Below are 24728 nucleotides of genomic sequence, written 5' to 3'. Positions count from 1 at the left end.
CCCATAACCCTAGATTTAGAATGTAAGGAAGAAAGTTAAGTGCTTTATACCTTCTTCTTATGACAAAGGGTGAGCTTAGTCCAAATCCTTGAGCTCAAGCTTCTTCTCCAACCTTTCCTTTCCTTCTTCACCACCTTCTTTCACTAAATACACTCACAAAAAGCAATTTCACACAATAAAGAGGGTAAGAACGTATTAGGGTTTTCTTGTGGGTGAGGAGGTTGATAAGAAATCAGGGGGGGCTATAATGGGGTTTATATACCTCTTAAACCCTAAAATTAGGGTTTGGTGTCTGCTCGCGTACGCTGGGCGTACCTTATGGTATGCTTATCATGTTCCGCGCATCTAAAGTCATTACGCCCCACGTACGTCGGGTTACACCGTGCGTATGAGTTATAGCAGCCTACATCTCGGCCCAAGATTCCTAAAGTCCAATTGAAAATTCCAAGTCCAACCACAGTCCTATATCTTTTTAAGTTGCATAAGTGATTAATTAATACCTCAAGAGACGGATGTTACATTTAAAAAAAAAAAAGCAATGTACTTTGGCATCATAAAATGCATGTTGATTAAGTAATTTTGGTTTGTGGTCTCTATTTTAAAAATAGCAATGTAGTTTAGCATCATAAAATACATGTTGATTTGGTACTTTTGGTTTGTGATGATTACTTGCGAAAAACTTTGTTAATTGGGTTTTTGTCCAAGGTGCAAGAAATAACAATGTAGTTTGGTTTTATGTCTCTAATTTCAAAATAGCACTATACTTTGGCATCATAAAATACATGTTGATTTGGTAATTGTGTTTTTGTCCTAAGTGAAAGAAATAGCAATGTACTTTTGGTATATCTTGTATTTAAGTGCAAGAAATAGGAATGTACTTTTGTAGTTTTTGTTTATGTTTGTCAATTTAACTTAAAAATTTATATATATTGTTATTTATGATGTAGTTGGAAAATCTTCGGGCAATGCTCAACGACCCGACATGTAGGGAGAAACTTTATTCGTTTTTTCAATTACACAATAATCAAGAAGGAAACAATAGAAACGGAGATGATGGTGTGTAGGAAGGAGCTTTATTTGTATGTTACACTTGTCACGCTTTGCTACTTGTTAGAATTGTAAAACTTACTTTGCTACTTGTTAGAATTGTAAAACTTTTGGTTGTTTTATTTTGATATGGAATTAGTTATACCAATATTTGGTATTTAATCGGTTGTTGTTATATAATTTTTTTCTCTTTTTTTAACGTTGTTATATATCGTGTTTCTATATCCAAAATCGTTGGCATGTAGGGAGGAGCTTTATTTTTTTTTCCTTTTTTTTACTGGCAATGACATTGTTAACGACGACTTTATCATTAGAGGCGACACAAAGTATTACCGGTGACAGGAGCATTAGCGGCGATAGTTCTTTGTAACGGCGACAACCTGATCAATAGATCAATAGTACAGTGACAGAGCAGTAGTGACGACTTTTTACCGGCAACGTGTCACCGCTATTGCCTTTACCGTCAATTAGCTTACTATTTACCGGCGACTATTGTCGCCGCTATAGCCCAAAACTTTTGTAGTGCAACCTTCACTACATGCTTTTTTTATAGCAGTGATGGGGAATAACCTTTTGAAGATTGAAAATCAAAAGACGGATGATGTTTATCATTAATGGAAGATACGATTGTAATGAAAAGAAAGGAAACTATAAAATAAATAGCAAAATAATTAGGGCACAAAGACTAGCACAAATTATAGGGACAATAGTATTGGACTTTCTTAGCATATTTTTGTTATGATTATGCTTTTCTTGCGCGAAATTAGCAAATGGAGTCCTGGAATTGATATAGAAGCTATATGTATTCTCATTCCACACTTCCAGTTCAGTAAACAACAGTAAACTTATATAAAATTTGGTTTATTAGTTGGTGGTTCTTGTCCCTGGTGGCTACATAAGCTTACAAAACCTGCCGTTCTTTCAAAAAACTCTTTTTGACAAATCGCTTAGCTTCCTGGAATTAAGTGAAAACGTTGAAATATTGCAGACTTTGTTATGCTTTAACCTAATATATTGATGGGGAAACTTTTATTAAAGTTAACAACTACATTTATCAATGACCCATCTTCATATGCCCGTCATGACTCTAGAAAGTGTTTTTCGTGTAGTGTGTTTAAACAATGGTTCCTCTTTAGCTCTTATGCATAAAATACATATAAATAAAAGGGAGTAGGTGGTCAAGTGAGTCCCCAATGGGATGTATGCCACTTTCGAACTTCGTTCCATCTATTAATCATTCAACATGGCAGGTTTAACTTACTAAGATAAATACCAGACGTATTTATTGTCAAAAGATCGATTTTATTTAAGTATTTTGGAAGAATGAATAGCAAAAAGTTTAATTTCTGTGAAAAACATAAAAAAAAAAATTTTAAAGGAATTAGTTTGATAATCTATTATTTACAAAAAGTATTTTAAGCTAAGTTTTTTTTTAATACATCTAGAATTCGTTTTGTTTCGGAACAAAGATTTAATAAACCTGCCTAGACATTGAACTAAAAAAAAGGACTGTAGGGACAATCACATGGAAACGACTAGATGACTTTTTATGGACGGCGGTTGCACAAAGGATTCATTTCTATGAGCTTTCAAAACAAGGTTTTCTCTCATTATTAGTCATTCAAGCATATCTTTTGAGAAGAACTTTTTGTATGCCTTTATATTAATTAATTAATATTCATTCAGAGATATATTCTACAGAAAATCATGTAATGTATTAAATTGAGTTAGAACCTCTTCATAAGTGCTATGTAGTGTAAGTGGTTGATTTTGTATGAGTGATTCATTAACTCGAAACTCTAAAGGCGAAAGCTAAAAGAAAATTACATCATCTTGTACTACCATTTCTCTACTATAAAGATTATGAATGTTAGGCGAACCATTCTTGATTGCGTAGTTTGACTTTTGATAAATATGTTTATAAGGTGTTTAAAGTGTGTTTTAATAGCAGCACCCTATATATATTATCTCCCCAACCTATTCATGCACTGCACTCATAAGAGTGCTGCTAATAAGATACCTTTTAAATATTTCATTGATTCTTTTATAAAAAGTCAATCTATAATTAATTATTTATAATTAGTTTTTTCGAAAAATAATATAATTTAACCAATAAAAATATTTTAAAATTAAATTATAATGTTTATATTGTAAAATGGGATGGTTTTTGAGCCAACCCCTAGTGATGGTGGATGATATTTATACAAGCTACTATGTGAATCTTTTTCTAGACCGAACCTTGGTGTTTAATTATCTTTATGAAACTAACAATTTGTCTTTCATCCTCAAGATTGCACTTGCACTTTGAAACTACGAATACTGCTAAGAGCATACGGTATAGACAACGAAAAGTGGTATTTTTGCTGATGTAGCATTTCATAACATAGTCATAACATAATGAATATCATTTCCCCTTTAGTGTTATGACATATATTGTTGACGTTATAACATATTGAAACGAGAACATTGATTGGTTGCACATTTCTTCTCTGTCTATTTTTCTCCTCTTAACCTTCTCATAACATGGTCATAACACCATGAACAATATTTCCCTCTTGGTGTTATAGGTTGTTATAATCCACCTCAACCGACCCATACCTAATACTCTAATACCCTTTTGAATGATGCATTTCTAAGTTATTGAGCTTCCATTAATTTAAGGGGTTGGCTAAAAAGACATCCTATATTGCAATATGGACACCCTAATTAATTTTTTAAATATTTTTATTGGCTGAAGTTGCATTGTTTTCCGGAAAAACTGATTATAAACACTTAATTATTGGTTGACTTTTTAAAAAAATGATCAATAGGGTGTTCAAGGGGTGTCTTATTAGCAACATCCTTAATTTAATTGAGATTGGTACGAGTATATGTATATGTGTTTGCTATCTGTGGAAAATTTATATTGGAAACCTAAAGATCCTCCTTGTTTTTCTGTGAACCATGATTAAATTGTTGTTGCTTTTTATGCAAAACATTTATAGAATACATTTCTTTCACACTATGTCATACCCTTGCATGTCATTTTCCTTCATCCAGTTGTTGTCATATATACACCTGTTTTTATTTTTACAAATCCTCACATATATAGAAAATATGAGCATAAAATAATCTGACAACATTCCTTTTCCTCATGGGTAGGGACCACAAGAACATTTTTGCTCTTATATTATGAAATCACATAACAATATTGTTTCGTGTTGAATTGTCTGCATCTTTCTGTCCTTTACCTTTACGTTATAATCAATGAAGGAATAATTGTCTTTCTTGTATTATTACAAAGCTAAAGCAGTTGATGCTCATGAGATTGGACAAAGGATTTAACAATGATTCATTATGATACTAAAAAGCATAACACCTTTATCACAAATAACAATAAAAAAAATCTGGAGATCCGCAAAAGAATTCAATCAATTAACAATCCATCATCTCCTAACCCTTTTACATGCTTAAAGTATTATAAAAGTTTTCATCTTTACAGACATCTTCCTCCATAACCTGCATTTCTGAATAAGATTTGCTTCATTTCTTCACAAGTTATCATGGATCGATGCTCCGGTACCTGAGTTTTAGTTAAAAAAATTGGAATTCATGGATGTATATATGTACGTATAGATTCATGCATGTAATCATCTACTAATGTTGATTTAAATGAAAATACCTCAGAACAGGAAGCTTGAAGGAAAAAATCATTGAAACAACTGATAACACATTCTTGAATGTCGAGGCCTAGCGCTTCAAGTGTGTTGACTGTCGATAACAACAATCCAGGCTTCGTTGAGCAACAAATATGGATCTGGGTATCGATATTTCCCCTCTCTACATCAAACTGTATAACTTTTTTGAAAAAAATCAGTTTCTGTGTGTTTGTGTTAGAGATTAAAGATGGTAGAATCAGAATAATAATATTACCTTCGGTGGATTTCTTACTTGTGATTCCTTCATATTGAATTCTTTAAACCTACCCATCAGTTTCAACTGATCCCCATCTGATTCAATATCTTGTTCTTTCAACTTATGGATTTTTTCCAGAAGTTCTTTCATATAATCTATTGTATCCCCAAGAATCGATGTCCTATCCATCTGTTTATTTCAAGAAAAAAAAAGTCATTTAAAGAAAAAACAAGAAATTTTAGATCATGGGTATTGCTGTTTATACCTTGCTTATTTTAGGAACAACTGATCTAAGCATAGAAAGCCGATCATTCAACCGTTTTCGCCTCCTTCTTTCCGCCATTAAATTCTTGGAAGGTTGTCCTTCAATTTTCTTGGACTTACCCTTCTTTTCCCCATTCGATCCCATGGTGAAAGCGGTTGGGATTTGATCATGACAAACAGCATTCTGATCACCATCACCATCACCATCATCTTCTTCTTCTTCTACCATCAATGGTACCATGAAACCCTTATCTTGTGTGAATGTATCAAAACAGTAGGTTGATTCATCCGCGTAATGTGATTCGAAAGTGGGTTGCATTGAGGAGGAGATGAGTTGCAGGTATGATGAAGACGAAGTGAATAGTAGTAAGTCATCTTCTTGAATGGGAAATAGTTGAGTGTCCATGGTGCCGAGTTCTTGAGGATTTGGAAATATCGGCCAGGTTTCTGTGGTTGGAGGCAAGAGATCTTGCAGGAGACCTTGTTGACTGTTTGGTTGGAGCATCTTTCGAACTGAAAGTATGGAAGGGTGTTCATTGAAGACGCAAGTGGTTTAGAGTTATTATATAACAAGTGCATCTGCGATATGTTTAGTGTGTGATAGTAAACTAAATTATGGTACCAATGGAATGTTTGGGTCCCATTCCTGGCTGATTATATAATATCTTAATTTTATATTGTGGATGTACATGTGACTATGATCCAAGTCACTGTCGGATTTTTCTGTTGTGAAAGCATGAGTATGGATATAAGTTATGAGGAGATATAGGTGCAATTCCCTACGTACATAAAAAGTGATGGTGAACACTGAAGATGCTGAATGCTATTCATTTGTCTTAAGAATTGTATTTTATTTTATCATTAAACAATGTTGGGATATATTATATGAATAAATAATTTTGTCTAAGAAAAGTGTTTGTATGGACAATATTAAACAAGGAGTAACCATGAGAATCTTATGTCAATTGAGATGTTATAAGTTCAAAGTCTCACACATTGATGGTAATTATATGATGCATAGGCGATAGTTAGAAGTATATTAGTTTGTTGTTTTAAAATAATAAAATAATAAAAGAAAACGACATCGTAAGACATTAAAGTTTTGAATTTTTTCTAGATATGTCACTACATTTTATTTTATTTTATTTTATTTTTTTGCACAATATCTAGGTGACTAAAGTCAAAATTTATCTTTCAATAAAGTCATTTTAATCGATTTCAAATGATTACCAGGTTATGTAACATAGTTGGCAGCGTGACCATTAAGGTAAGCTTAAATGACATTGTAGTAATAAGTAAATGTCATAGCCCGTTGTCCACCTACATAATAAATGATTCCTTCATATAGAAAACTTCGCTTATATTGTTTCCTTTGTCGAACTCTTGGAACTAAGCTTCTTCAATACTCCTTTGTCCTTATCAGAATCCCTCAACGGAACACACTTCATGACACATTGGGAAACCAGGAAAAAGGTTCTATAACTATTGAAATAGCTTGGTGAGCTCCTGATCTAGCTACAATTGCTTTTCTTTGACAATGATGAACTTAATCTGTTTTGTATGCAATAAATTAGGATTTAAAAACCCTAATGCGTCCGACAAAAACCCCAGATTTTCTTTTATTTTAAGAATCTTGAACCTAATCTTGGTACATGTTAACCCTCATAAGGGATACAAACACGATCCACCTTTAATGTTTTGTCCAAAAGCAATATATATATATATATATATATATATATATATATATATATATATATATATATATATATATATATATATATATTAATGATTTGATGATCACGTCAAGGATTTCGAAATACTTATATTCCTTATTCATTTAGTTGATTAATAGACCACAGTTTGAAAAATGCAACTACTTTGAGTGGATACATGAAGAGTTGGAAGAGGGTTATTACAAAACACTTATTTACTCACTAAAGGAAAGGTTGTGTAACACCGTAAATTTCAAAACAAATTTTTCAATTTTTTTATAAAACATAATTCCATCAATATTCATAAAAACAACCATTTTAATTATCCAAACAAGACAATACAAAATCCCAAGATCATAATATCAAGCTCCGAACATGTGTGTGTACGGATCAAGTCGGCGCCTTCCCGCGGTCGTCACTAGTACCTGAAACAATAACATCAAACACTGTAAGCACAAGGCTTAGTGAGTTCCCCAATATACCACATATAACACATATTAGCCACTCTAGGCTATAACTCTGTGGGTCCGTGCACCCAAACTCTGTGAACCCTCAGGTTCCGACTCTGTTAGACATGCACCACATAAATCACATAGAAATAATGCAGTACAACACATAACATACATAGCATACAATACTCTATCCCATAACTCTGGTTACCTACTCAAGGTAAAGTATAGTGAGAAGACTCACCTCGTGTGTCTCGGTAAATCGTAAACCTGAAATTGCTAATCACTCGATCTGCCGAGCTGTAGTCCCCCTATAGCACAATACATCCCTAATTAACACTTTCCCAACTAGGGTTGACCACACTATAACCAGTCATTTTAGGTCAACGCTGGTCAACGGTCAACGGTCAACTTTGACCGGACTCGGCGAGTGCGCTATAGCGACTCGGCGAGTCTGAGCGTATACACCAATTTCCCTGGAATCCTCCCTTGACACGTCGAGCATTCGCTCAACTCGATGAGTTCCACCTGGCATGAGTTGTGGGGCCACCACGACTCAACTCGCCGAGTCTCAAAACAACTCGGCGAGTCCAGTTTGACTCAGTCCACCGGTCCATTCTGACTCCCCCTTGACTCACTGAGTCCACCCTCCCCAACTCGGCAAGACCACTCACTGTGTGGTCGGGCAACATTCATGCTACTCGCCGAGTCTGTTCTTCAGACTCGGCGAGTCCGTGCCATGCAATGACTCAATCTTGCTCATAAAGTCAGATCCAGTCCATTAATCCATAGATCCAGTCCCTCCAAGCTCATTTAGCACGTAAAGTTACAATCTTGATGCACATACAACCTCTATATGACCATATAGGATGTTTTTGACTCAAATACCACAACACAAGGTCCTAGACTCCATTGTTATACATAAAGCTTGATGAGTGAGGCTCTCTGGACCTCTATGGATCCAGATCCATAACCTCAACACAAGGAGGGAACCATTGGGCATCAAATCATCCCATAAATGACCATATTAAGCCCTAAATCACATAATGCTTCACCAAACAGAATATGGACCGAAATCATACCTCTAGATTGATGATCTAAGCTCCAAATCCACGAAATAGCAGCCTCCTTTGCTTCCTCTTGCCTAGAATCTCCTTCTTCTTTGCTAAATGGCACACACAAGGTCAAGAAATGCTCCTCTCTCTCCACAATCACTCAAGAACACAAGGGTCTCTCTCTAAGGGTTGGGTGAGCACAGATGACGGCCATAAGGCCCTTTAAATAGGCCTCAAGCCCGGGATTTTAGGGTTTCTCTACACAGCGCAGACTCGCCGAGTCCATATCCTGGACTCGCCGAGTCCAGGCGCGATCCATTGTCCAATTCCGCGTCCCTACTCGGCGAGTCTGAGCTCCAACTCGCCGAGTCCCCCTCATAATTCAACAAAATTAACTTTACAAAATACCTGGTAAAATCCGGATGTTACAGGTTGGATAATAAAGAGGATATATCTACATTTCATAAGTGCACAACTAAAGTAGTTGAGTTGGAGTTGCTCTTTTCAAATGAGAGGGTTTAGGTTGAGAAGCTACAGATGATCCTGGGTGACCCAAAAAAGGTATCTGCTATGTTGAAGCTTGTGATTGTGTTTCATTTGGTGTCTGTCATTTGTTACATATATATGTTATGGAAGTGATGTAAACTGTTTATAATTTAGCACATGGAACAACATTAACAGACAATATTGTTTTCTTTTTTGTAATGTAAATATCAGTACAATGTGCAAGTAGTATAATTCAATTATGGACCATACATGAGTATGATTGGCACATGGTTATAATGCAAACTATAATGTGAATGTTTTGATTCCAGAATCTAGGAATTGATAATTTATTGCAAAATTAGGACCATATTGACTTTTTCTTACATAAACTTGTTAAATTTTTTGCTCTATGTATAACATTAATATTGTTATATTAGGTGTCTAAGCTCATAACTATAATTGGTATGTACTTGACTCGAGAGTAACATAGTCCATTTCGGGTTGCATATCACCACGAGTGATTTGATAGGATGGATATTTAAGGAAAATGTTAATATGATTTATTAATATATTATAAGTATAATATAATATTAATTGAAGAATCATATTATTTAATTAATATTGATCAAGAATTAATTTGGAATTAATTTAGTGATCAAAAGAGACTAATTAAATATACATAGGTTGATTGTGTAAATCAATGATATATATATATATATATATATATATATATATATATATATATATAGGTTTGGCTAATAATCCATGGTTGATTATTGATGGGCTAAGCTTATGAAGGAATCCATAAAGTTTTAGTCCATTACAAGCCCAAGTGTAAGAATTAGGGCTTACACATAACCCTTGAAATTCTACACTATATATATGAGACCCCTTGGCATAAAATTGGTGGACTAGTAATCTTAGAGATACTATAGCTGATTTTTGATGCCACATAACCTCTCTCTCAAGTTCCTCCATTTGTTTATGGTGTGTTGTGAACCGCTTGAGGCATCACAATTGGGGTGCTAAGTTCTTAAAGGCCAAAATACAACAAGCAACAAAAGGAGGTAATTTTCTAACTAGTATTTTATGATTCAAATATCAAATTATATGCTAGTTTTAGGCTTCATGCTTTGGATAATTTTTGTTGCATGTATGGCTAGACAAAACTTAGATCCAAAGCATTAGGGTTGTATGTGCACCATAGGATTGTTGTAATTTATAAAAACCCAACAGTGGTATCAAATCCATGGGTTGTTTTCTGTTATATTGATGCATGCTTAATTGTTTAAAGTTGCACAAGTCGAAAAACTGCACTCTGCAAGTGGGACTCGAGGAGTCCACTCATGAACTCGACGAGTCCATAATCTGACTCGATGAGTCGGATAGTCTGATTGCAGTTTTTCAAGGTTTTTGGCCAGAATTGAATTTAAATCATTACTTTAAACTGTTTTGTATCATAAAATCTATTTTTTCTATATGGTAATGACTATCCTCATCCAATTAAAAGATGGTTGTCAAAATTATAAGATAATGGTTAGTTTGAAACTATCTTGCTATAAGAGTTGCATCAGGTCAAATTTATAAACGATAAAGAATATATGATTATTTTTATTAGTTTTAAATTTGATCTAAATCTTTTGAAGAGTTACAAAACTTGTCACCAAGTTTTGGAACTCAAAAGTTTTTAAGGATTTACAAAATTAAGTCCATAAGTTATGGAATACAAAAGTTTTCAAAAGTTTCATAACTTGTCCTCAGGTTATGGAATATGAGAAGTCACATTCATGAACACATTAACTCTTGTCATCGAAAGGTTTCATAAGATGCAACTCTTAGGTTCATAACTTAAAAAAATAATTAAATAGTGTTTTAATTTTGAATTTTTATATTTATAACATTGATGCTTTGAATAGTTCAATTACACCTTGTAGACTTTAGTAAATTGGTTATAGTGTTTGATTAAAAGAGAATTAATAAATCCATAATCACATGGTTCAAGTTCAATTAAATTAAGAGTATAGTTTAATTAATAGATTAATCAATTAAATTAAGAGTATAGTTTAGATTAAACCACAAAGTATTTTAAAAGTTTAAAATACACCCTTATACTATATAAAATTAAAAGTGTAATATATTATATATTTATAAGTAAAAGTTCAGTCTTACCGTTAGTAGGCCTCATTCACGAAGTCGGTCTATAAGGGGGTATAAGGTTATTGCCTATAAAATGGTGGTTTAATGGGTATCCACTCTCACCTACTGCTTCCTTGACTGGCGGAGGATCGTTAGCCAAACGGGTATGATAGGACACTAAACCCTCATTAAAAGTATAATGAATTATAAAGTAACTAAACCCTTATAAATTCCCAATCTCAGTTACTTTAGAAAAAATGTGAATTTGATGCTAACCCATGAAATTTCACTTTGCACCTTGCCAAGTCGTTAGTGGAGCGTGTGTGGTTAACCGACACAATAACTTGGACTAGTAAGGGTGGCAAAGGGTAGCTCGACGTTTTTCATACATTAATGGAGCATGTGTGGTTAACCGGAACATTGATTAGGTGATAAATGACTTCAAGAGTACCAAGCTAATTTGCATGGTTATTCACACCTTGTTTGTGATCCTCGGTATCCCAATCACAAACCTGAAGGGCATAATCGAGATTAAACATGCCATTGAAAAGTTAAATGAATCTCAAAAGAATCTAGGAATTTCAATTCATTTGAAACTTAATAATCAATTTTGTTTTTCATGGTGGAAATTGGTAATTCGTCATATACCTACCTTCAAATATTTTGTAATTGGATTACCACATCCCTCTTCTGAATTATAGAATATTGTGTTGGGTCCTAGCCTTAATACTTCATTTGGGTGTTATATTAAGGACTTAAATCAACCAACTTGAGTTTCTCCCTTGTAGATTTCTAGTTCTGATAACTATGGTATTCCTGAATCTTTTGGAAATAGATTTCCTTATAAAGATAATATTCCACAAGACGATCGAGGTGGAAGATTAATCCCCTCTTCGTGTTGTAGTGGAACTTTTCTTCCTCCACCTCCTCCAATTATTCTTCCTGACTCACAAGTTCAAAGACTTGAAGAGTTCAAGATCACTCAAGCCCTATTGGCTATCAAACACCAAGATGGAAGGTCTGTGTGCACACATGTCTTAGAGATGAAGTCACACATTGACAGGCTAGGAATGTTGGGTGTCGTTGTAACAAGGAAGTTGGCTATTGACTTGGTTCTTCAATCACTTCCTAAGTCATATAGTGGGTTCTTTAAGGACTACTATATGGGAGATCACAAGATGACCCTTATTGATCTAACATATTTGATTGTTACTACTGAATCAACAATGATTTGACACATTGGTAAAGCAAATTTCATTGGAAGATCTACTTCCCAAACTTCTGTGGACATTGACAATGGAAACATTGGAAGTCTAGAAAAGTCTTATCTTCCTTCATCGCTTGATTCTTGAAGTTCTTCAAGATCAATTTTCTTCCCGCTGTCCTCTTGGCATATGAGTTCTCTCTCACGGAAAACCCCTCTCGTTGCTACAAAGACCACGTTGTCACTAGGTCTGTAGAAAAGATCTCCAAAAGATTTCTGTGGGTAGCCGATGAAAATACAACGTTCACTATGAGGTTCAAGCTTGTCGTGATTCTCTCGTCTTACGAAAGCCTCGCAACCCCAAACCTTGATATGTGCTAACGAGGGAACCTTCCCTGTCCACATCTCATGAGTTGTTTTGCCAACCTTCTTAGTTGGGAGTAGATTAAGGATATGGGTGACAGTCTATAAGGCATACCCCTAAAATGAGATAGGTAATGAAGCTCAACACATCATGGAACAAACCATATCCAAAAAGGTTCAATTGCGCCTCTCAGCCCCAACATTTAGTTGTGGTGTCCCAGTTGGCGTCAATTGTGAAATAATTCCACATTCCTTAAGATAGTCGTGGAACTCGATACTAAGATACTCACCACCCTATCGGGTCTGAGCATCTTCATCTTCCTGCCCAATTTATTCTCCACTTCTTGCTTAAACTCTTTGAACTTTTCAAAGGTTTCCGACTTATGCTTGATTAAGTAGATATACTGATATCTGCTATAATCATTTGTAACAGTCACATAGAAGTGGTTAGCATCCATTGTGGCAGATCTAAAGGATCAACACACATATGTGTTTATGAGATCGAACAATCCCTCACCTCTTTGACAAGTACCAGTGAAAGGTGATTTAGTCATCTTCCAAGTAAAAAATATTCACACATGTCATCTGAATTTTGATCATATGACTCGAAGACTCCATCCTTTTGGAGTTGGGCTATGTCCTTCTTGTTGACATGTCGAAGAGGACAATGCAACAAGCATGCATTGTCTAAACCATTAGACGAATCCATATGCAAAACATTATTTCCTAAGTTGTCTACAACCATCATAGTTTCATATATACCATTACAATGAAATTATTCAAAATAAAAAGTACCATTATAGAAAGCATTAATAGAACCAACTTCATTATTAAATGTAAATCTAAAACCTTTTTTGTACAAACCATGAAAATAAATAATGTTTCTTGTCATTTCTGACGAGTAGCAACAATCATCCAAATCTAATCATAACCGACAACTAAGCACTAAAGAATAAATCCCAATCTTGGTGACAGGAAATGATTTCCTATTCCCCATTATCAGGTTCATCTTCCCATGCTCCGTATCCCTACTTCTTAGCCCCTGCAAATCATAACAAATGTAAAAACCACATCCTATATCAAAGACCCAAGAACTAGCATGTGATGAGTTATTAGATTGAATAGTATAAATACCTTCAAAGGAGGGCTTTATCTTCCCAAATTTGATGTCCTGCAAGTATTTCAGGCAACTTCGTTTCCAATGCTCCTTGTCGTGACAATAAAAGCATGTTGCTTCTTTTGGATTGGATGAGGGAGTGGCCGAACCGGCTTTACCTTTGGATCCATTTGAGGTAGATCCATCATGGGACTTTTCCTTGTGGTTCTTGGAGGGAGCTTTCCTCTTCTTCCCTTTTCCATTTCCTACAGCAAGGATTGGGGCTGCAGCAGCAGTAGGGGAGGACTCGACAACTTTGCCTTTTAGTCCATTTTCAGCAGTTCTCAATTAACCTTGAAGGTTGCTCAAGGTGACTTCCTCCTTATTCATATGATAAGTCATCTTTATATGACCATAACAAGGATCTAAAGAGTGAGAATGATATCAATCACAAACTCTTTGTCAAAGCTGACATTCAACTTGAGCAACCGATCCACATACCTTTACATCCTTTGCAAGTGGCTCGTGATGGACTCTCCATCTTTCATCTTGGTTGTTATCAACGAGGCAACAATCTCGTACCTTTCTTGATGCACGCTTTGAGGGTACTTTTCCATCAAATCTTGGCACATCTCGTAAGGCCAGTAGTCCTAGTAGAACCGTTGCAACTCAGGAGTCATAGTGGCTATCATTATACACGACACCTTTGTCGCATCCTTCTCGTGAGCCTATACTCAACTATTTGTTCAGGAGTAGATTTAGATTCATTGATCTCATTGATTTACTTGTCGAGAACATATTCCTTCTTTTCATAACATAAGGATATTCAAATGTTGCAAATCCAATCATTGAAGTTGGACCCAATGAAAGTGATCCTCGCACAAATGTTCATGAGAGAGAAGGAGCTTGAGGAGTTGGAGTTCGAGCCAAAAGCGTTGTTTGAGCCAAACATTTGAAAAAGAAAATGTTCAAAATGATTAGATAACGAACCCTTAATATAACACCAAAATAAAATATTAAGTCTAGGACCCAACACAATTATTCACAACTCAGAAGAGTGATGCCGTAATCCAATTCCAAATTATTTGAAGGTAGGTAAATGACTATTTACCAATTCCACCATGAAAAAAGAAATGAAAAAATAGGTTTTAAATGAAATGAAATTCCTAGAGTCTTTTGAGATTCATTAAACTTTTCAATAACATGTTTAATCTCGATTATGCCCTTCAAGTTTGTGACTGGGATACCAAGGATCACAAACAAGGTGTGAATAGCCATGCAAATCAGCTTGGCACTCTCGAGTTATTTATCACATAATCAATGTGTCAGGTAACCACACATGCTCCATTGATCTATGATAATTCTCGATATACCCTTTGCCACTCTTGTTGGTCCAAGTTAGTGTGCCCGTTAACCACACACGCTCCACTAACGACTTGGAAAGGTGCAAAGTGCAATTTAATGGAATAGCATCATTTTCACATTTTCCTAAAGTAACTAAGATTGGGAATTTATAAAAAACAATTAGTTACTTTATAACATTCATTATACTTAATAATGAGGAATTAATGTCCTATCCTACACGTTCGGCTAATGATCCTCCACCAATCAAGGAAGCAGTTGGTGAGAATGGACACCCATTTAACCGTTATTTTATAGGCAGTTTCTTTATACCCCTTATAGATCGGCTTCATGAATGAGGCCTATTAACGGTAAGACTGAATCATCTTTTATATATATATATATATATATATATATATATATATATATATATATATATATATATATATATATATATATATATATATATATATATATATAAGTATTAATCTTTTAATTTTATAATAGTATAAGGGTTGTATTTTGAAACTTTTAAAACACTAGGGTTTTAGAATTTAATATTTCAAAATTAAAACTTTTAATCAAATTTTAAATACTAAACTTTAGGGCAAGTTTTGAAACTTTTTAATACTTCTAGAATGAAATTTAAATAATTAAACTAATCACATAATTTGAACATTATCTTAAAACTTGACAATTATCTTTCAATTAGATGTGGATATTCATTACCATAAAAGAAATTTTGAATTTTAACAGTTAAAACAATTTAACTTAATGATCCTTATCTAATTTAGGTTTGAAATCTGAAAAATCTGCCAACAGACAAACCAACTCGTCGATTCAGGGCTTGGACTCGTCGAGTTCTGTAGTCAGAGAGCAAAAATCGATTTGTTCTAGCTTTGGCAAAACACAATAGCATCAAATATAACAGAAAAACAACCCTAAGCTTTGATACCGTTGATGGGTTTTGAGCATTACTACATTCCTATGTTGCACATGCAACCCTAATTGCTTTTGATCTAGGTTTTTCTCAAGTTATAATCCATTCTCCAAAGCAAGAACCCTAAACTTGCATACAACTTTCTGATTTAATAATTAAACAAGAATTAGAAAAATACCTTTATTGTTAACTAGTAGTAACAAGCAATCCTTTCCTTGATCTTGACCTTCAAGAGCTTAGTGCCTCAAGCGTTGCACCTTTAATGGAGTCATAAACACCACATGCAAAGAATGAGATGTAGGAGAGGTAGAAATCGGCTAGGTTTCTTCTAAGGAATCTAGTCCCTGATTTCAAAAGCCTTGGAATCCATTTATAGTTGAGGTTGCTAGGGTTTTCCATTAGACACCCTAATTCCCTTGCATGACCCTAAGCAACTTATAAACCACCAAATGTTAATCCTTGGATGAAAACTATATGGGCTTCCCATAGATTTTTAACCACCCTATACCAATAGGATCCATTAGCCAAAACTATAACTATTATTGATTTACATAATCAGTCCCCATTCTTTTAATCAGTCACTTTTGATCACTAAATTAATTCCTGATCAATACTAATTAAATAATATGATTTCTCAATAATATATTATTCTTATAGTATATTAATAAACCATTTAAATAACCTCTTTCTCCAAAATTCATTCTGTTCAGTTGCTATGGTGAAGGCAACCCAAAAGGATCATGCTAATATCAGGTCAAGTACATACCAATTATAGTTATGGGCTTAGATATTTAATCCAACACAAACACCTCTTCAACTTAAACATCGTCCTAAACCAGAACCTGTGCTAGACTAAACACCCCTTTAAAGTTGGATTCCATTATAGGAAAAAATGCATTAGGGTTCGAGACTAATATTACTACAACTTTCCTTTTTCTTGACTTTGTTCTCTAGAGATGTTGAAAACCTAAGATACTTTGCGAGTTTTTTGAGAACTGATGATCAAAGCTAAGAAGACCAGCTTATATTCTCAAATAAATTGGTATTACTTACGTAGTATTATCTATTTGGCATCATAATATCTTGTTATCTAGTTTCTAATTCACATGTAAGAAATATAACTAGCTCACCCATATTCCTATCTTCCAATAACCTATGTTCATACTCTTATCATGTATGGCTAAACTAGATACACAGAAATGGATTAATAGATTCTTTATTCTAAAACTGATATGTCTATCCATTAACAAACTAGCATTGAACATTTAGTCTAGCGAGAATAAGGCTTAACGTAATTGGAAAGTATTTTACTACTTTCTGAAGTATGCGGCCAATGTGAAGGCCATGCCTAAAGGGACATCGTCCATGTATTCTCCTGACTTTAAGTTTGACGTGACAAACCCAAATCTTTCATTTTTTTCGCAGTTGTTCCGAGAGTTCTAAGTAATATCTCAAGAACTAATTATAGCATGTTTTAATCTTTATATAGCTATGAAAGTCGATGTAAGACTCAATGTTGAGAAATATATATATATATATATATATATATATATATATATATATATATATATATATATATATAATTCTTGAATTAAGATTCCATGATTGGTTTAAGTCAAGCTTTTGATTCTAAAATCTAAACCTATGCGTTTCAATAGTTTGGAGATGTATATAAGCTAGTAGCAAAGGGGAAGGAAGTGAAGTTATTTAAACTAACTTCTCGAGTTGAGTATATGTGGATATTTCCAACAATAGGGTACATGACATAGTTATTACATGTTTTAAATCAAAGAACTCATGTATAGAGTTAGCTATTATGTTTAAGATATTTATGGAATATAAAAGCATGTTAAAAGTTATTATGCATAGTTTCTTTAAATTTGTTATTTTCCTTAGTGTTATGATGAGTCCTCTAAATATTCTTATGTTATTTAAATTTTAATATTGTATCTTATGCATGTCATGAAACTTATGTGTGTTGAGTTAGTTAAAGAAATATTATGATCATGCATACATAGAATGTGAAGTGTATATTAGTTATGGATTGTCAAGACACAATATATCCCAACATAGGATAAGTAAAACTATATTATGATGGTACCTTTTATCATAAACTTGATGTCTATTTATCAAGAAGATGTTGTAACATCCCAAGTTCAGGTTTATCTTATAAATCCTTGACCTTTTGAGTACTTGAACAAACTGAAATCGCAAGATCCATACTCGAATCGGCGAGAGTCTTGGAGAATCTGAGAAGCTTCTGGGAGGAGTTTATGACTTGATTTGGGGTCTGAGGATGTTCCAGTTATTATAGCTTAGCCATTGGCAAGTGAGCTAGTGAGCATGATAAGGTGTCAGACCCTAAAGGATATGATTTCCAAGAGTTGTAGATACGAGATCGATTTGGAGCACCATTGAAAGAGAAGTTTGTGCCAGGTGCATAGTAGAGGGTCTTAGGAAGAGATCCAAGGCTTCTGAAGCTCATGTGAAAGGCTAGCAGGGCCGGAGTCAGTACTGCACGTATGAGAAAATGCACAAGGGAGTTTGTCACTCCAAGGCTTTAGGTTGCTACAAGTGTGGCGGGGTTGATCATGTCAGCTGAAGGTGATATGTATCCCTCCAAATGATTCGGGTATGTCATCTTCTACTGCTGCTAGATGGATGTTGGGAATACATATCACTTTGGAATTGTAAGTGAGTTTGGATAAGTTAGACCTCAGGTCGGTTTTCAGCTAGTGTCTAGGTTATCAAGGATCATATATGCCATCCTACATGCCAAAAGGTCCTTGATGAACCCACAGAGGGACGTACCTTGCAGAGCGGGTTCGACATGTACCATTATCATTCCGGATCTTTTTCGAGATTTGTGTAGTAGTATTGTTTGGAAGATCCTCGGTCTGGGTTAGAATGATAGTTCACTAGTGAATTCAGCGCTTAGGGGTTCTATCATTGTTCAGGTGTGGTCGACAATTTTCTATGGTTGAACTTTGGAGTTCAAGGAACTACCATTTCCCGGACAGGACTAGTATCATGAAGAGGGTAGTGTCAGTTGTGGGTGTTAGATGTATAAGTGGTTGGTCATCGGATGTTCACGAGAGTTGTATTTTTGCATGGGATGTGTAGAGTTTATTGGTACTGTGAGATTGGAAATGGGAACAAGGACTCGTCAGCCAGAGTGAAGATTAGAGTCTCTAGTTGTCAGAACGGGAGGTAGACTGAGGTGTCATACTGTACCAGATTTAAAGAGTACTCATCAAGATTTATGAGTATGGCCGATCTTAAGGTTTAGCCGGTGATTAATCACTAGCATTGGTAAGCATAGGTTGTCATCAATGGGATACTAGAAAGCGAGAAGGATTGGGAATCCTTCAATTTTCATGTGGTGTGAAGACTTAATTGAATTTAAGTAAGGGAAAGACTTTTTATAAAGTCCTCCAAATGTGAGTTTTGGTTGTGTGGGGTGCTATCTCTTGGGCACCTTGTCAACCAGAAGGCTATTCTAGACGATCCGGCCAACATATAGGCCGTGATGCAGTGGGAAATTCCAAGGTCTCCATCTGAGATTCGGAGTTTCCTGGGTCTAGCAGGTTATTACCGGAGATTTATACGAGACTTATTCGAGATTGCGGTTCCTTTGACTCGACAAACTAGTGAATGCTATGGCTACCCCCGTAGTCTTACAACACTTTCCAAACCGGGTTGAGCATGCACCCGACCTAACACACCACTAAACTTGAGTCCTAACCGGAATCTAACCTGGTTCCCGAAACCTGCTATCACGTGACCCCACTGTATCAGTACCGTACCCATACCCGTGATCAAAGCATCACAGTAACCCATGAAATCATTAACATCCTCTGGTAGGGTGAGAATCGGTGCCTCACACAACCGCTGTTTGAGAGTCTCGAATGTCGCCTATTGCTCAGGCCCCCAATGAAATTACAAAGACAATGGAAAATATATTACAAACATAATATATTTCTAATATATTACAAACACAATGTCAAATATATTACAAAACTAATATATTACAAATATATTACAAACACAATAGCAAATATATTACATAGACAATGACGAATATATTACAAATATCATTATTTAACATGAATAAAAGTTACATTGGCAATAAAACAGCCAACAAAGGGTCTGGTGTTTCCCATACAAATGGTGGGGGAAGATGGTGAACGGTTTGTGTCTGGTAGATGAGTTAAAATTCAAACATTGTGAAAATCATTTGTAAATTTTTCTTTTTCTTGAATCACCCAGTCGTATTTATTTTGTATGTTTTTGAGAATTTTTTTCATCTTAACCTCTTTTTTGTTGGCGTAGTCTGTTGCATCTTCTACCCAAACCCGTGCAGTTTCAATGTCACGTTCTTTGTCTTGGGCCGGCTTCATTTTAGACCAGATATCGGCTTGTAACTTATCCAATCGTTTCCTATTTTCTTCAATGCCTTTAGTCTCATTCTTAATCTCTTCTTCTTTTATTAATAGTTGTGATCGCTTCTCTTGTGGCATCAACCACCATTTTTCTTGAGGGGTGGACATTAGTTTATGTGATTGAGGTTTATAGAATACATATAAGTCTCTATATATAATTGACAATTTAACCACTTTTTTATAGGTGTTGACTACTGTAAAATAGCTTATGACTACTATATTATGTGTTGTCACATCCTACCAAACATTATTGTACTTTGACTACTGTCTTGTAGGATTTGACTACTGTCTACTATCCATTGACTACTATGTTTTGTTTAGTCTTATCGAACAGTAAATATTCGACACATGATTGTTATTTGACTACTTTTTTATAGGTTTTGACTACTGTCTAATAGCATTTGACTATTAGTTGATTTGATTGACTACTTTTTATAGGTTATGACTACTATCTTCTAGTCGTTGAATGTTATCTTGTGTTATATATAATGTGGATTTGTTATCAATTCAGAAATGAAAGAAACAATAACAAAAAAAAAATTGAAGTTTGAAAATGACAGAAAGATCAGAGGAGATGAAAAGGATCTTGGCAAAATTTAATTGGCCATCAACGTCCAACAATAAGCCTCCTTTGGGGACAAGTTCCCATAACGTGTCAACGAATCCCCCTCCCAACGTTGATCCTCATAGAGTAGGAGAGAAGATGGATGAGGAAGTGACAAAGAGAAGCTGAAGTGGATGATCGATATTCGTAAGCACTTCACGAGCATCAATTCTTAATCTAGAAAAATTTTGTCTCCCAAAATAATGCATATATTGTATCGTTGCTTCCAAATTTTGCTGAAATGTTGAAATACAAATGGATACCACATATTCCATGATGGGCGTGAGGAAATATATTTGCAATTGACGTCGCTATGGATGGAGCCCTATCAAATATGAATGTAAGGTCTTCCACGTTGCCTATACATTCACGTAGTTTTCAAAGAAACCAGGACCATGTCTCCGTACATTCACTTTTGCATATGGCATAAGCAACAGGAAAAATCTGATTTTGACCGTCCATTGTCACTACGAGCAACATCGTACCCTTGAATTCACCCTTTAGGTGACCACCATCAATTATTAGCGTCGGCCTACAATATTTGATGAATGCTTGTACCTACAATTATTTTTTATTTGATTAACAAATACAAATTGAGAATCATATGTTATATTTGTTATAAAAAATTATCACTGCTTACCGAGCAACCCAGTGCGATATACACAAACTCAAATCGATCTTCAATGTTTGTTCTTATCTGAGTAATAGTTCCTGGATTATGCTTGACCAAGTTGTGCAGATACGCTGGTAGTTTGGTGAATGATTCCTCTTTGGTACCTCTTAACATCAACAACGCATATTGTTTTTCCCGCCATGCCTGTTGGTATGAGATATTGATTGGAAATTTCGAATTAATGTCTCTTACAATTTCATTACCCCGATAAACTCTATTATAATCTCCAGCCAAAACTTCAGCGATAAAGTGGTTGAGTACCTTTTTCTTTGATTGTCGATGATTAGACTCCAAGTTTGTTGCACAACATGTGTGTTGGTCAACAACTTTTGCGACTTGGAAAGTAGTAGTAGATTTGATTCCCCTTGCCTTAACCATCCAAGAACAATTTTATACCAAACAAACCACCTCGAACCTTTCTTTGCTCGATCTGGTAGTCTTATACTGCTTACCTTGTTCCATGCATTGTGTTCCAATTGCAAGCTTGAGCAACTCTTTGTCATCAAAAATGTCTAGAACCTTAATCTTTTCATTTATATCCAACCTCTGACATGGAATGTTCACATTATCATTTACAGGACATGAAGGCAATGGGGGCATACCATGAAACATGGTATTTGAATAAATAAGTTTAGGTTCACCATCTAATTCTTCTTCGTTAGAATCACTCTCTAGGCCGGCTATATCCAACTTGTCACAATCCGCAAACTCAACATAGCCTTTTAGTTCACCATCATCCAAAAATGAAACTTCTTCTTTTCCAGATTCATTACCAACCTTATCCACCACGTCTAGTGCTTTTTTTTGGTCAAGGTTATGATTTACACCAACATCGTTAACATATGTACCAACATCATTATCACCTATATACTTATAATTCTCCGGTGTAACATACATAATCGGTTCTGGCAATACATTTTCATTTTCAGCAACACTGTGATATTGACTTTTACTTGGACTTTTAAAGTTACCTATTGGGGTGTTGCTCCTTTTTCCACTTGATAAATTAGGTATAGATGCCTTTCCTCTATCATCCACTTCGTTACACGATACGCCTTCTTCAACCACCTAATAGACATACACAGATTTATCGTCAACGGTATTTATTACCTTGATCAGCTTTCTAATATCACGATCATCAACAACACCACATTAATAGAGTTGTTATGGATGTTGATAAGTCAGACTGACTTTTGATTCTTCGGGAAGACCCATCTTACACTTCACCAAATGAACAAATTCAGTGTATGTGGTGGTTTCATAAAATTCAACACCGAAATAAAACATTCTCGGATTGTATCCCGTGGCCAAACATATGATAATTGGGAATTAACAAACTCCCATCTTCCATCCGTAATGAGCAACACAAAATACTCTTTGCAACTCATTGTCTTAATTTTGAAAATAAAAAGCTAGAGTGAAGAAACTTTAAAAAACATGAAATATTTCAAAAAATATTAAATACTTAATATATATATATATATATATATATATATATATATATATATATATATATATATATATATATATATATATATATATATATATAGTAGGTTGAAAACATTAGTCAACTCTGACGAAAATGTAGTCAACTCTCACGAAAAGTAGTCAAATTTAACAAAACAATAATCAAATTAAAAAATAAAAAAAAAAAAAAAAAAAGTAGTCAAATTAACAACAAAGTAGTCAAGTTTACCGAAAAAATAGTCAAATTCAAAACAAATAATTGTTAAAATTTAAACAAAATAGTTTTTAAAATTATTATATAAACACTTTTTTATTCTCTGTATTTATTTAAAATAAAATAACAAAAACATAGTTTTTTGGAAATAATAGTAGATAAAACCCTCAAAATAGTAGATGAAAAAAAAACTTTTTTGGACAAAATAGTAGATAAAAAAAAAAGTAGTTTTTTTCGCTAAAACCGTAGCCTACGGTTTGGGAAACCGTAGGTATTAGAGAGAAAACCGTAGGTTATATATTACCTATGGTTTTGTATGTGAAAAATGATTTTTTTATATATACAAAATGCAAAACAGTAGACGAAATGGCGAAACAGTAGGTGAATCTCGAAACTTACGGTTTCGTGGGCTATTTTTGGCTATCTACTAATTTTTAGCTAAAAATTACTAATTACCCCCTTAATTTGGCTAGATTAGTAATTACCCCTTTTTTAAAACATCATTTAATCACTTTATTAGTAATTTTTTGTTATTTACAATCATTTAAATTATTAATAAAACTTGGTGTGACCATAATACCCTTAGTTTTTCCCAAATCTGATCTCATTATCTTTCTTCTATGTTTTGGGGTGATCACGTACTAGAAAAAAAAAATTAGGGATAAAATTAAAGAAAGACTAAAAAATCCTTCATTGATCGATTTATTTTTCTCGGTTAGTATTTGTACTATAAATTTCCTTTATCATGTAGTTGGATTATCAATCTTATGATTTTGAGTTCCGTGATTCATTATATAGCAGAGTTTCTAGAAAAAACTGTTAAATGTGTGAATCCTTTAACTTTACCTTAGTGAATGTTATTACTCTATGTTATTAAATTAAATGTGTGAATGGTAAGCTTTATAATGGGAAAAAGTACATTCACGTGACATTATTAGTTTACATTATGTCTTTGGATACCTATAACTAAATGGAAAATGATCTATGGTCCAAATTAATAATTTTATAGAGAAACCGATTAGTCTCTTTTATGGTGGCCTTTTTTTAATAATCATACAAATATATAATGGAACCAAAATTATAGCAAAAATATTAGTTATAGCTTTTAGATAATAGCAAATGGTATACCATCTTCAAAACATTATGTGTTGGCCATAGGATATGAAACCTGCTGGTTTTCATTCTGACTAAGAACTTTTAACAAAATACTAAAATCTTATGTTTTAAATTATTATTTCAATTTTCTTTTGTCGGTAATTGAAAATTTAGTCTCATATTTTATTAGTCGAAGTAAATGGATTATTATGTCAATTCATTTGATCCGTAACTAAACCTTGTTTT

At 34.2% G+C, this 24728-nt stretch overlaps 1 protein-coding gene across 1 annotated transcript; it reads right to left on the bottom strand.

Moving 5' to 3' along the window:
- Positions 1–4354: 4354 nt before the first annotated feature.
- Positions 4355–5787, bottom strand: LOC145043805 (transcription factor bHLH93-like). The gene is made up of 4 exons (XM_078992558.1): positions 5207–5787; positions 4960–5130; positions 4709–4876; positions 4355–4609 (listed from the first exon to the last, which is right to left on the bottom strand). Exons 1-4 carry the CDS (start codon positions 5708–5710, stop codon positions 4523–4525), a joined length of 930 nt encoding a protein of 309 aa, XP_078848684.1. The 5' UTR covers positions 5711–5787; the 3' UTR covers positions 4355–4522.
- Positions 5788–24728: the final 18941 nt, after the last annotated feature.

The sequence above is a fragment of the Lactuca saligna genome, chromosome 4 (assembly GCF_052625555.1).
Source record: "Lactuca saligna cultivar CGN05327 chromosome 4, ASM5262555v1, whole genome shotgun sequence".
Classification (NCBI taxonomy): Eukaryota; Viridiplantae; Streptophyta; class Magnoliopsida; order Asterales; family Asteraceae; genus Lactuca; species Lactuca saligna.
Note: the sequence above shows the minus strand (reverse complement) of the source record. Positions and strands in the feature narration are given on the sequence as shown.

Excerpts from the sequence above, each read along its gene's own strand:
- LOC145043805 (XM_078992558.1), bottom strand. The coding sequence starts at position 5,710 with ATGCTCCAACCAAACAGTCAACAAGGTCTCCTGCAAGATCTCTTGCCT. Across the intron at positions 5,131-5,206 it reads TTGTTCCTAAAATAAGCAAG|ATGGATAGGACATCGATTCT; the intron begins GTATAAACAGCA and ends TGAAATAAACAG. Across the intron at positions 4,610-4,708 it reads TTCAAGCTTCCTGTTCTGAG|GTACCGGAGCATCGATCCAT; the intron begins GTATTTTCATTT and ends ACTAAAACTCAG.